Here is a 15,244-nt window from a genome sequence, read left to right on the forward strand (position 1 = left end):
GAGAGAGAGAGAGAGAGAGAGAGAGAGAGAGAGAGAGAGAGAGAGAGAGAGAGAGAGAGAGAGAGAGATGACAAAAAGCTTTTGCCCCAGAAATGATCATCAGAACATTTACAAAAAACAATTCTTTATGATTGCTTAATCCTGCAGAATTGTACTGATCTTTTATAGTATATCTATCAAGGATTGTACATATTCACCACTATCACTTCATACTGGGGAACCTCAGGTACTGGTTAACAAGTTGAGAATGTCCTTGCTTGTGTAAGTAGCACCTACAGAAACAGTCTAATTGTAGTAGGCTAATTTATTTTCAAGTGTATCTGTGGAACCTCAATCATCTAGGGCAGGAGTGTCAAACTCGCGTTGTCACAGAGTCGTCACATGACGTATCGCAACTTTTTTCCTGTTTGCTAAACCGGGTGTGAGCATGGCCAGCGCATGATGCATCCAGCCATGGGCTGAGAGTTTGATACCCCTAGGCAATATTTTTTTCCAAGGCCCACATGAGAAACTGGGATTGTTGTGAAGTGCTGAACCAATGTAACTTAATTTGATGTTCTCAAGCTCCATCAGTTCATCTCCTCAGACTGCTCCAGAATAGGGACGAGTGCTGGGCAGCACAGAAAAGTGCTTTCTCTCCAACTGACTGATGGAACACGAAGCGACTGCTTTAAAGCCAGACCTGACTTGGCTTCTTCTCCTGCCTCATGCAGAATGCTTTTTACATTTGATTTCTTATTTCCGATTAATTTCATGAGCGCCAGAAAGCAACAGCCAAAGGGCCAGATGTGGCCCGGGGGCTGTAAACTGCCCAGGTCTGATCTAGGGTCTACAAATCTTAATGCTTTCTTGTACTGCTTTAGAGAAGTTTAAATCTAAAACTGTAAGTGGAGTTTAATAGTTAATATTCCACAATTCACAAATGTCAATGTTCAATAAAGGTAGTCCTTGATTTACAACCATTCATAGTTATAATGGCACTAAAGTAAAGTGACTTATTACCTGTTCTTGCACATACAACCATCACAGCATGTCCATGGTCATGTGATCAAAATTCAGGCAACTGGCAACCAGCATGTATTTATGATACTTGCAACATCCCAGGGTTAAGTGATTGCCATTTGCAACCATCCCAGCCAGCTTCTGACAAGCAAAGTCAAGGCAGGAAGCAACGGTGGCAAAAAGAAAAAGTCATAAAATCGAACACAATTCTCTTAACACCCACCTTACTTAACAATGGAAATGTTGGTCCAAATGTGGTTGTAAGTTGAGGACTAGCTATAAAAGGTGTAAAATCATTTTTCTCCTACGTTTAGAGAACAAGCACAAGGGGAGACTGTATAGAAAGCTCAATGAAATATGTACATTTATATTTGCAAAACATCAAAGTTTCGCATCAAAACCACTGTTTTGGAAAACATATGTGAAATATGTCAAAGATAATAAAGAGTTGATAAACAAAGCAGCTGATAAACAAAAATTAACAGGCCAGACAAATACTATGGGTTTACAGAAGTGTTTGCAGAATCTAAAGCTCAAATTGCCAATGTCTTAAATGCTTTTACAACATTTAAAGATCTCTTATCGCAGGTTTGAAATAAAGGGTGATCTCAACTTCTTTTGAAATAAATTTAAAAGGTACAACATTGAGAGATATAGTCCTTATAATCACAACTGCAACTGAAATTTATGTTGTTAGTCACTGCAGTCATAAAGAGAGTCAGTTCTGTTTTCACAACTTATATAGCAGTCATTAAGTGAATCCAGCTTCCGCAATTGCTGTTTTTGCCACAAATATGTCATAGATTTTTTTTTAAAAAAAAACATAATCACATAATTGCAGGACACTGCAACTGATTGTAAATGCCAGCTAGTTGCTAAATGCCCGAATTGTGATAACATGACCATGGGGGTAGTTCAAACCTTGTACGCATGAGTATAGGTCATAAATTACTTTTTCTGAAGCTGTTGTAACTTCAAACTGTCATTAAGTGAACAGTCATAAGTCAAGGGCTACCTATACTGAGGGAAGGAGAGCATTACACATATAGCAGTGTACCGTAATATTATTTCACTTCTTCTTCCATGGCAATACCCATTATTTTGAAGGATCATCCAAGCCTCTGGAATTGATTTCAGGGGTATAATGGGGTTTGGTGAAATTCATTCAAGTGTAAGAAACATTGGCATTAAATTAAAAGCCATTTTCTCATGAGAGAATACTATTGAATAAAAAACACAGAATCAGCAGAAAATAAGTTATTGTGGTTTTTGAAAGGAAACCTATCAGAAAATTTATGAAAATATAATCTTTTTAAATAATAAAACTAAATAAACATGCTCAGGGACATCTGATAAATATTCTAAATTTAGAGACGTTTCAGGCAGATTTTATTTATTAAAAGATAGGTCACTGAATATTTTTTTATAACTTAGCAACTACAGGTAAGACATTACATTACTTTAGGATAATTTGTTAAAGGAGTAAGAAGAATGAAATACAATACTGTATGACAAATCTTCCCTACAAAAATGTTCAAAGCCTATCCCAATTTTTCCTGGAGAGTTCAAAAAATGATGCCTAAAAGGAAATGGGGATTACCACCTGAATTACAAAAGGAATTCTGTTGCAGGAAAATTTAATTTAAAACTACGCCAGATCTCTAGTGCAAATATCAATGCAGGTTTTGCAAACTATTGCAATTTAATATTCACAATATATGGAATCAAATATCTATAGCTAAATAACCAAGCTGCAAGTAGCAATCAATAATAAAAGGTTATGAAATTTAAAGCTAATTGACAAATATACTTCTCTAAACTGGATAATCAGCACAGCAACTCAGTATGAAAATAATGATCAGCAAGCAACAATTCTTATTTTTTTAGAAGTTTGAAATAAGATACACATAATAGTACTGGAAATGTGCAAATCAGACATACGTTAGAGCTTTGTTTCCGTACTACCATATGGTGACAAAGGTGGCAAAATGTGTATATATTTTTTTCACCCTTATCATATCACTCAGGGCAACTTAGCAGGATGGAATCTGAGGTGCACCTAAAGAACTACTGTGAAAAATGTTCTAGAGATCTGTTGGATAAAATTGATCATATTTGCTCCAATTTGGATGTTGGCTTTCTGATAAGACTTATGGACTTGACAGAGGCATGTCTGGTTCTGTTATCTGGTATGGATTTGAGCCTGTTAAAGCAAGCTATGAACTTGGCCACTGTATATAAAATACATGTCCCTCTGGTTGGCTAAGATTTCCTGGGAGATGATACATGGCTGCATCCAGAGTGGTGAATTCATACTTGAGGAAAGGTGGATACTTTAAAAAACAGTGTTCCACTTTCTTACTGGGTGATATTGACAAATACGAACACAAAACTGTTTCAAAATAACTATATGCCTCTCTGGAATGATATTAAAAAGGACATTAAAATGGGATAAACTGCATTTATCACTATAGGGTAGTATTTCTGTAATTAAGATGAATGTTTTACCAAAGATGCTTTTTTGTTGTTTCAGACATTACCAATATTTGCAACTGGTATTCCATTTAAACAATGGCAAAAGATATTTCTAAGTTTATATGTCAAGGGAAAAAACTGTTGTGGTTTTCCGGCAGCAGGTGCGGATGGCAGAGGTCTCTAACAGCAAGGACGAAAGGGAACCAGTCAGGGAGTCTGGTGAGGACTTGGACGAGGGTCCTGCGTCTGATGCAGGAATGGGGCCAGGACTATTGGAGAGTGGGGTGCTGCCTTTGGAGTTTTTGGAGTCTGGCAGCAGTGAAGCAGAGGACGCTGGGAAGCCTGTTCCCAGTGCACATGTGCGCAGGGCTGCTCGAAGGAGAGAGCAGCTGAAGCAGCAAGGGCAACTCGGGAGTAAGGCTGGAAGGTGATTGACCCTCCCATAAGGGATAAAAACCAGTCCTAGGGGATGTGCTCTTCGCAGGAAGCAAAGAAGTTCAGACTCTTGAGTCCTTGTTGAAGCCTTACGAACTCCGGTTTGTTTTTGAAACTTCCGTCGGTTGATATTTATCAGTAATTAGACTTCTGTTCTTGGCAGCCTTTTACAACCTTGAAAGGGTTTGCTTTTATCTTGGACAATTAGGTTTAAACGACTCTTGCCTGGGAATACAAAGAATTCCCAGTGCCACATTAAAAAAGGTTTGCTTTTATACAGTTTGTGTTTGTTTAATTTGAACAAGGCTTGGGTCAGAACAAAACCAAGAATTAGATATATACTACAGCAAGATATTAAAGAAAGAGGGGGTTTGGGTTTACCAGATTTGAAACTGTATTTCGATATTTATTGTTTGGTCTGGCTAAGAGTGGGTGAACCTCCAGAATAAGAGGCTACTTGATTTAGAAGGTCATGAATTCAGATTTGGATAGCACCGTTATTTATGGTATGAGAAGGTTAAAATAAAAGTTGAATTTAACAACCACTTTGTTAGATGTGCCATTCTAAGATTTGGAATAAATATAAAACAAGGTTTTCTATGAAGATGCCTCTTTGGGTATGTCCTCAGGAAGCTTTTTTCAGAAAAGAAAGGATGGCGAAGCCGAACTGGTAGACTTATGGTAAAATCATGTTTTAATTTTGGTGATCCTATCCTCAAGTCTAAGGAAGAGCTAGAGGCCATTGGTTTACATATTTACAATTGAAAGAAGATTTAAATTAGACAGAAAGAGTTATGGGTTTGACTTTATTAAAAACGAATTGGAAATCCTACTATGTGGTAGTGATGAACATATTATTGCTAAGGTCTATAAAACATTATTGAATTTGAATTTGGAAAGTGAATATGTAAAGCATTGTTACTATTCACTGGGCAAGAAATTTTGGATATAATGTAAAGCTTGAACAATGGGATAATATGTGGACAAAAGGTTTAAAATTTACACTACATTACAAAAATTACAATTTAAAAGAAATTTTCTATAAGATTATGTTTGTTGGTATTTAACATCAGATCATGAATATATAAAGGCACTTCATGGAAATGCAAATGTAGAGAAGGGATTATTTATCATTTATGGTGGACATGTAATAAAGCAAAGAAATATTGGAGTAGGATTCATATTCTAATACAGAAGGTTCTTAAAGTAAATATAAAGATAAAACCAGAAACTTGGGGGGGGGGGGGTTTAATGGAAAAAGACTTGGGGGGGAATTGGAACTTTGATGCTATATATGTTGACAACAGCAAGATTACTTTATACACAAAAATGGAAGGACACTTTGATCCTCATAATGGACGAATGGCTGCAAAAGTTGATGGAGTTAGCAGAGGTGGCTAAATTGACAGCTTTGATAAATGAAAAAAACACGATTACTTTAGTTTCTACTTCTCAGAAACCGCTTCTGAGCTTTGTGCCTGAGGTGGAAAAAATTAAAACTTTTTTGCGTTTTACTGATTAGAAAGATTTGTGGTTATAGAAATGGCTACTTTATATTATTATTGTAAAAATAAAAAGTTAAGGTTTGATGTTACTATTTTATTTTATTGCAGCAAAGGGAGTCGGAAGTCAATGACTTTTCTTTCTTTTTCCCTTCTTTTTCACACTTTTCCCTTCCCTTCTGTCCCCTATTTGTCCTATTATTTGTTTTTGTATTTTATATTATAAACTAATAAAAAGGACAAGTTGCTAAAAAATATAAAAAGAAAGCCCTGAAGGAAATGGTTTATCTGCAAATCTTTCAATTAGCTTTGAGGCCTGAGTAGGAGACTGAAACTTCATTGACTGAACTTGTGCATAATCACTGATGAGGAAGAATGCTTCCATACTTGATCTCCATCTCAGTGGCTTTCAGTATTCTTCTAAGCAAGCCTAGGGAATAGAGAGAAAGAGACTGTGTTGCAATGATTCCCTTTCTTCCGAAGTTGTTAGTAAAGGAGAGATCTGACTCCATATTCCTCCTTTGTAGGATCTCTCAGGATTCTCTCCCCATTCCTGTGTAACCTCAACATAGAGCTGATGGATGAGATCATCTGCCAGAGTTAGGTATCACCAGTATGTATGAATTCATCACAAACGGAATTGGGAGATACTTGGGTCATTTCCTGAATGGATTGCTTCAATATACTCAATACACAGCTGCTCTTGACGGCCACTCAGAAGTTTATACTGGTCCAGAATGCAGTGGCATGGAAAATTATGGAAGCAAGAGTTCCCAGTAGGCTTCCATGTGCAATTCAACGTACTGATTATCAGCTATAAAGCCTTTCATTATTTGCAAGACCGCCCTTCTCCACTTGTTTTTTCTTGACCCACTGGCTTTGGCAGGTTGGGGCATGCTCTGGATGTCATCTATTAAACAGTACCATCTGGCAGGAACCTGGGAGTGAGTTTTTTCTTTCACATTTCCTGCTGGTTATTGGTACACAATAACAATGATATTTGTTTGGCTCTGACCCTGTTTGTATTTTATAAATCCTTGAAGACCTGAATGTTCTCCCAGGCATGAGGCCTATAGATTGGGTGAGCCCATTGTTGTGACTGTCTTTGGCATTACTATAGTTATGTGCTTTTATTGATCATTCTTGAGTGCTGCTGTGTTATTACTGATCATATTATTGTTATTCATTATTTTAGCTTGGAGTTTTGATTCCTATGTTCATTGCCCAGAGTCATGATTCCGAGGTAGGTAGCTCTATAAATTGATAGAATAATCCTTTGCAAATGCAATTTGATCACAATCTGCCCATTTTTAATCTCTCTGACACTGTTGAACATACACAACAATTAATAGACCAGAATAGGACCAGGAAATGCAAAAAGGGGAAGAGATACAGTTTACAAGGAAAAAAAATACAAATAATGCTTACAATTATTTATATGATCTTACTTATAGATAAATGAAACAGGATAGAAACCCAGTAACAAAAGTAACTAAAATTCTAAAATGTGTAAATAAAGTTAAAGACTGAAATGCTGTAAAAAGAAAGAAGGGATGGGATGATAAGAAAGGGAATGTAATGGAAAATTCAGTTAGCATTGGAGGTTCAGGTAAGAATGGGAATCCGAATGATTAAAAATTAAATTTAATAGTCATAGAAAATTCTGAAACACACAAACATACAAAAAGAGATCCTGTGAAAGAATGAAGTGTCCGTATGTGGAGAATTCTGAATCAGTGACAGGATAGTTAAGATACAATTGTCCCAACTCAGCTGATTTAGAAAACAATGTGTATTTCCTTAATCAAGTTGTACTAAAACACTAACTATAATACTAAAAAAATGTAGAAGAAGAATGTTTTAGGCATTGAAAAAAGCAGGGCATCAGTGCAAGGCAGACCTCCATAAATAAATTATTTCATTAATAAGTCACAATTAAGAAAGCAACTCTATTTGTCCAACTTATTTGTCCATTCATAAGAGGGCCTCCAAAAAGATAAAATATGCTACAGTTCTTACAAACGACATCATTTTTAGAATGTCCCATTTTCATATTTCTTGTTCTGATGTTCTTTAAAAAAACTATTGCTACTATATAAACCTAGTCACCTAATTATCTTTTCTTTCATCAAATAACATTCAACAGAAACATACTTTACAATGCTATATTGTATGATGAACCTAAGACGAACGTAATAAGACTCCTTTCAACAATATACTATTCTCAGAAATCCTTTAAGATGTAGTAGATTAACAGCGTCAAACTTATAATGACACCTTGTCATCATGTGACATATCGCAACCGTTTCCCCCTTCACAAACCCAAGGGTGGATGTGGCCAGCGTGTGATGCATCTGACTCACCGGCAGCAAGTTTCATACACCTGATGTAGACACTTCCATATGCTTTTAGGATGTTAGTCCCAAATGGAATGCATCCAAGTGTTCTTACTGCCTCATCTATCTTACATTATTGGTAATAAGGTTCCTGGTTTGATTAATTTTCCCTAAGCAAAAGATTACAGATTTCCTGTTATACAAAAAACTATGTACAATCCCCCAAAAAAAAAAGCCATGCAAATATTCTACAAGATGAGAAAGTGTGACAAATAGTCAAATTTTAAGCTGGTGTAAAAAAATACCACCACCCATAGAACAGCATTCCATAAACAAGATGCTGTAGGTAGGAAAGCCCTTTCCCGTATTTATACCTCATATGATGTTTTGATGCTATGGTGGGAGGTGATGTTTTCTTTGTAGTGTGGAAGTACTGATTTATTTTTGTCTTTTTATTGGCTGTCATTGTGAGCCACTAAGATAATTTTATATAATATTGGTGGCTATACAGTAAAAGTTCAATAAATAAATAAAACATACAAGCCTACCTAAATCGTGTCCTCAAATCCTTAGGTCCTAAACAATTTGGGTATGAAATAACATTACATCACTTTGAATGTGGATTGAGAGTACACTATAAATCAGTGCAGTAAATAAGTATTTACAGCTATATTTTATTAAATTATTTCATAATGGTTAAAGTAAATCTTAAATAGAATTTGCACAATGAACCTTCTTGGGCTTGCTCTTTCTTGCAAGAGCTGCTGTTGGGGATCATCAGGTTGTCTAGAATGGACTAGGATGAGGTACAGGAAGAGGCAACCAGATGGGGGGGAGTCTGATGCATTTGGTAGGGAATGGCTGCAAAAGCAGAAACACTTTCCCACTGTTTACAAGTATCACTGAATTGAAGCCACCATCAATATTCTGGTATGAACTAGAAGTATAATTTTTGAACTATTATAATCTATGATCTTATTAATCATTATCTTTGATTCACACTTATTTTTCTTTTACTAAATTCATCATTAAAAAAGTAGTTGATAAATCCATGCACCTTTTCAAATTCTAGCAAGTCACATCATACTCTTTAATCTGTGCAGTAAGATTTTTTTTTGCCAATAAATATATCATTTTAGTATACTTGGGTTCTTAATTAACCTGAGTCACTACTGATCAAAGAAGTCTTTTATAGAACAAGATCAATATTTTGCTTAAGACTTGTGTATGCAACTTGTATTTTAATAATATTCAGCAATCCTGACCCTACAGCACATAATATTTCTGATCTACGCCAACCCATCCTGGAACTACTCCACACTTCATTGGTACCTCCATAGATTTGTGCCTATCCAACGTGCATTTAGTAGGCATGCTATAGGAATAAAATGTAAATACATCTGCTTTTGTCTATTTTTTAATTATTGCACATTAATAATTTCAATTCATTTTCCCCCAAACTAAAAATGTGCTTTTCATTATTACTGTTAAGTTTCTGCCTTTAGGTTCCCAGTCTGTGATATAATGAATGAATATTTGTTTTCTTATATTTTATTAATTAAATTGCAATTAAATTGAGACAACATAGTATGGTAAACTATGGTTTATCACAGTAGTTAGGTTCATACTACATAATATACTAAAACCAAACAAGTCTTGCTACTGCATAGGCCGATGATGGCGAACCTATGGCACGCATGCCACAGGTGGCACACAGAGCCATGAGTCGCAGGCAAACTTACCTCATTGCGCATGCGTGCACCTCACAGCTGATTTTTGGCTGGTTTGAGGCCTTTTTTGACTTCTCAGAGGCTTGAAAAAAGCCTCTGCAGGCTTTGCAGGCCAAATATAGGCCTGTTTTGTCACTTCTTGTAATACCGGAAGTGATGAAATGGGCCTATTATTCAGCCTGCAAAGCCTGCAGAGGCTTTTTTCAAACCTCTGGGAGGCCTCAAACTGGCCGAAAATCAGCTGTGAGGCACAGTGCAGATAAGGGGGCAGCGGGGGGAGGGGATTGCACACGCATGCACAGGGGGTGTGGGGGAACACATTGCCTTCTGGGTGCTGGCATGTGAGCCCAAAAAGATTAGCCACCACTGGCATAGGCTGATGTGTGAATTCAGAAAATATACAATTGCTGTTAGTAACTTTTCAGAAGTTTTAGAAGACTCTATAATAGTGTAAGGTAAAAACCAGAAAGCCACAGCAAAGTACTAGGTAGCCTCAAATGTATGTCAAACTAATTGTTCTTTGATCATATAAAAATGAAATTATCTTATTTGACTATGCATAATGTCCTAAAACTAGGCAAACATTTCTCTGCACATTAAGACCCAAGCAACTCAAAAAAAGTTTCACATATCTCTGTAATATGCAATACCATAAATTTCTCTCTTACTTTTTTAAATACCATTTAAAAAACTGCACTAGCATAGTTATATTTCTCCAAGAGCATTCTAATTACATTTTTATTATGGGCATTACATCTTTGAGTTGCACATGGTGTAATTATACTGAATATATTCATAAGACAAAAGTCAGCCACACTAGACAAACCAAATAACACAATATGCTATTGAATGTTTCCTTTTGAATCTTTCAGCCATAAGCTACAATCCAGGTGACATGTAACTTTTCATTTTTAACATTACATGTAATTCTCTAAATTCTTGGATTCTATTAATCCCATGAAGAGAAAGTGCTATTTCAAGCACCTAAGCTATGTACATAAAGAATCTAATTTGCTGTTACTGTACATAAGCAGGACCACGTGCAAAATGTTGCCGTTTAAGTGGTTCCTGTTCAACATTTCAGCTAGGTCTTTCCTCCTCTATAATGTTCCATTCAATTTCCCTTCACTTATCTCTTTTCTGGAAAAACATCAACTACCCTCCCCCAAATCCTACTTTTATCCAGTTATAGTAAATGGTATTGCACAATGTCAATGTAGGCTGCTATCATCAATAAATATATTTCATATTAAAATACTTACCGGAAAGGACCCATTCTATTAGTTGAATGAGGATGTCCCCACATTTTGTTCCAACAGACACTAGATAGCAAATTCTGAAGAATCTATGGAATAGAAGAGTAACAAGAACAAAACATAATTATCCTAAGTAAGCTATCTAAATCAGCAGGCATATTAGCTGATCAATCTATTTAAATCTTTCATATTTTCTTGAAACACTCAGCTAAAAGTAATTCTGAGAGTTTATTTCAAATAATAAGATTAATTCAGAGTTTCTAGGGTTCCATCTAGTTCACCACTACATACTATTCAAAGTGACCAGAGAAAAGTTTGAATTGATTCCAAAGAATTCTCATGTACCAGTTACATTATATTTTACCTTATTCAGAATGTTCTAATTAAAAGATATAAAAGTCCTTGGTGTTCTCTTAGCATGATTGTTTGCAGACATTTTATTACCTGACTAGGTAATATCATCAGTGCTTGTGATTGTGTGGTTTGTGCCTGTTTATATAGAGTAGGTTTGGAGGGGTCAGGGTTAGTTTTTATTATCTTAGCATGATTGTTTGTTTGCAGACATTTTATTACCTGACTAGGTAATATCATCAGTGCTTGTGATTGTGTGGTTTGTGCCTGTTTATATAGAGTAGGTTTGGAGGGGTCAGGGTTAGAGATTTTATTGTCTCCTTTCAATGGTGTGTAATTGTGGTTTCTATCTATTGATGGCTGATTTGTATATTAAAATATATAATCTAGAAAACAAGCCAGCATATTTCTCACATAATTACCATTTTTGGGCTTCTCCAGTTATTTACATCAGTCTCTCCAATTTAGTGGCTTTCAGATACATTGGCTTATATCCTTATTATCACCAAATCAATCTGAAGGCCAGTATATATCAAACAGCTTTTATATCCAGTAAATGTGGTAAACACTTCTTCCCCTCCAATTTTTGCTTCTTCACAAAAGATAGCTAGTTTGCTATTTTCTCAAACAATTAAACTCTCATTTAATTACATTGTGTTGTATAATAGAAACCTCTATTTAGGACAAGCCTCAAACTGCTCTTTTATGGGAGGATTCACAGGAAGTTTCTTTCTTAATGCAGTAATGAAAACCTAGAAACCAGACATTAGAAATATCAATAGAGAGAAACAAATAGTTCTTTCAGTTAATGTACATTCTGTCTTCCCCGTAAGGTCACATTCTAACCAAGAAAAAAAAATCCTTAAGCAGTAAGACTACACAGCTACTAAATAGAATTCAGTGACAAATGCACACTATTTCTTATTTTCACAAATATGACATTCTCCTTTTAACACAAAATACAGAGTTTCCTAGAACAAAGAATCCAAAATCTCCTTGTTCAGTTTAGCAAAAGTGAACTGGAATACAGAGCACAAGAAGCAGAGCAAATTATCTGATAAAGACATCCACAACAAGCTCAAGATTCTAATGTATTTAGCAAGAAAAACAAATTGCCTACCAGCCTTGCTACAAATTCTAAGCTTACTCCTAAAACCTCTTCAGCAACTTCAGTTGATTCAGCTCCTGGGAGTATATTTTGTTTATTTTTCTTCCACTTCCACTGACTTCCTTTGTTTTTAAACCCAATTCAAAATATTAACTTTAAAGGTCTTTATCATTTAAACCCAAGATGTTCTAAAAGTTCAACAGCTTCCATTAGAGCCTGAAGTTTCTAACAGATACACAGGATTCCCTTACTTATCACTAACTGATTGATGCACAAGACTTGCCATATAGGATAAGATCTCTTCAGCATTGTTGTCTAGATAATGAAGCCATTTTCCCTAGAAGCACCACTGCTCAATGTTCAACAAACCTGTGAAAACTATCTTTTTAAATTCACGTTTAACAGTATCATTTTTTAAAAAATGTTAAGTAATTAAAGCTTTATTTGTATGAGCAACAAATATACAAAACCTGATAAAAAAATTTGCACCATATAAACCATGTATTTGCAGGCATGCCTTACTAGCAATAATTTTTTTTACCAATTATAGATCTAACGCTAACAATTTATGTTTGATAAATATTTTACTACTCAAATGTAAGTATGGTTTAATGATACTATTTAATTTGCTTTGGTTATATTTATTCAATTTGTGCCTGAAATACAAGCATTCCAATTCACATTAATGCAAACATACAAAAATTGTGTAACACTTAATTTGGGGGGGGGGGGTGAATACATGCAACAGTTGCCATTTTAGAAAGGGATTCTATCTGTACAACGAAGTGGAAACAGGCTGACAAATAACTATTTTAATTAACGATATGAACAGAACAGATCTGACTACATAACCTCACTAGAGAGCCAAAGAAGCCCTACTAAGCCCAATTAAATATAACAGCTCTATACAAAGAGGCTCAACAGCAGCGATTTTCCTACGGGAGAAAAACCCGCTTCCGCTTTCTGCACCATTACTTCAAATTACTGACTGCTCCTATTCAAACTGCAATGCTCCTCGACGGCAGAAGGAATAAGCTACCCTAAACAAAGATCAGAGGTATAACAACTGGGCCTGTAGTAGCAGCAGCGGTTCTCAAGGTAATCGGGGAAAGACGTCTTCCGACGCCGTTAACCGAAGAGACAGGCTTTTAAGATGCGTTCTTGTCGACTCCAACCTCTCAGGTAACCGCCCGAGACCCCGGTCGCCCTTCCGTTTTTTTACAACAAGCAACACCCTCTCTCCCCAAACTATTTTTTCTGGGCCCTTTATCCAACTCACCTTCGGAAAACAAAGCAAAACCGCCCCCACCCCGCCTCTCTATTTGCTCCGAGGCGTCACGGCTGAACGTGCGGGAGACTCAGCCTCGGCCGCGACCCTGTCAGTGCCGAGCGCATTTCCCGCGTATCGTATCTCCCAGGCCAATCCTTCCCTCTCCTCCACCACCACCCCCGCTGACGCCCCTCCCCAACTCCAGAGCTGGTGACGCTCCGACGCAGGCGATGAGCAACGGTTAAGCACGTCCCCACCTCCCCTTCCCCTTCCCCGCCGCCGCGCGCGAGGATCCTGAGGAAAAATAAATGCCCACCAGGCAGGCTCAATCCACCGCCACTCTCGGGGCCTTCAGCAGAGCCGCAGCAGAGCCGCAGCGCCGAGCCAGACGGAACCGGAAGTTCCGGTACATCCTGCCACGTGACGCGCGGCCCCTACGTCCTGCGGGACGTGGGTTGGGTTTGCGCCTGAGGAGACTCGCGTAAAATCAAGGCGGGCTGCGTTCTTTCCCGAAGAGCCCGCGTTTGGGTCGCCCCTGAGGATGTTTTGTATTAAATGTTTTCCTTCTGCCTTTTAAATCGACTCATAATGTAATTTGGCGTTACATTAATCACGGAGTGAGATCAAAGATCTGGCAAAGTAAAATCGGGAATAATTTGAGAATGGAAAAATACAGCAAACGCCTCTTAATCTGACGTTTGCATATATCTCATCCCTGAATACATAATTAATTTATCCACGCCTACCATTACAGACATCTTTATGAATATTAAAACTTTCTAAGCCATGGCCTTATAAATGTGAGCTGCATTGTGTTAAAACATCAAATCCTGAGAACAAAATGACATTGTTTATGAAGATGTTGAAGAGTATTGGGCCTAAGACAGAACCTTGGTACTCCATTGCATATTCCACTCCATACAGATGAAGAAAGTACATATTGACTACAATTTGTCCGCCAGTTACAAAGCCATCTGGTCATAATGCTGTCTATCCCACTTTTTTTTAATCTTACCAAGAAGTAGGCTGTGATTTGCCTAATCAAATGCCTTACTGAAGTCCAAGTATGCTATGTTTATAGCAGTAGCTTTGTCGAAGAAGCAATAATATTTGTTTGGTAATGGACTGCTTTTGACAAACTTATCTTGGCTTTTAGTAATAGCTTTGTTTGCTTCCAGATCACAGATCTGTTTCTTGATTATCTTTTCCAGGCATTGATGTCAGGCTGATTGTTGTTACTTGGATCCACTTTTTTTTTCTTTTTTGAAGATGGGAAGCACATGGAACCAGGAACCAGGAGAAGAATCCAAGAGCATACGCTTCATGAATATATCACTAGAAATAAAAGAAGAAGGATATGAATTATGAATTAGCAGTCAATTTGTTGTGCGGAAAATATGATTATTACAGTAGATATGTTTGAATTATGTGTAAAATATGTTATATGTAAAAAATTCATAATAAAAATATAATGCATCATATGAAACAATATCCTTTTGATATATTTGGGGGGGAGATAAGCATTATCACTGAACAAGGAATTAAATGCTCCCCAAAGTTAGAGTCACCGGACTTACTTATGGGACCAAAACTCAAGATGAAAAATAAGGAAATTATTTTCTACTTAATTTTAGCAGCTAATAATTGCCCAACACTGCAAAAGTTTAGATAACTCAGCAACTGTGTGGATTAATATGATCTTTTCAACTGCCACAATAGAAAACATTACAGATAAAGTTAAAATAATGAAACACTAAAGGAAGGGGGCACGATTCTATT

The 15,244-nt window shown here is 36.7% G+C and overlaps 1 protein-coding gene across 7 annotated transcripts in view; it reads right to left on the reverse strand.

Annotated features, from left to right (window-relative positions):
* The window catches only part of RBM6 (RNA binding motif protein 6), a 72,807-nt gene extending 58,932 nt beyond the window's left edge, over positions 1-13,875 (reverse strand). For 5 of the 7 annotated variants that reach the window (XR_015747554.1, XM_026673303.2, XM_026673302.2 and 2 more), the window contains exons 1-2: positions 13,782-13,875; positions 10,743-10,825 (exon numbers count right to left, since the gene is read on the reverse strand). Coding sequence is in view for 3 of the 7 variants with exons in the window: in XM_026673303.2 (XP_026529088.2) it covers positions 10,743-10,786 (44 nt within the window). In the remaining 4 variants the exon portion in view is untranslated. Of the gene's footprint in view, positions 1-10,742; positions 10,826-13,474; positions 13,535-13,781 lie in introns of those variants that run through there. The other 2 variants (XM_087954999.1, XM_087955004.1) reach the window with 2 other exon arrangements.
* Between the last annotated feature and the right edge of the window lie 1,369 nt (positions 13,876-15,244).

The sequence above is a fragment of the Notechis scutatus genome, chromosome 2, assembly GCF_049901735.1.
Source record: "Notechis scutatus isolate UNSWTSFEM ecotype Mainland chromosome 2, rNotScu1.2, whole genome shotgun sequence".
Taxonomy (NCBI): domain Eukaryota; kingdom Metazoa; phylum Chordata; class Lepidosauria; order Squamata; family Elapidae; genus Notechis; species Notechis scutatus.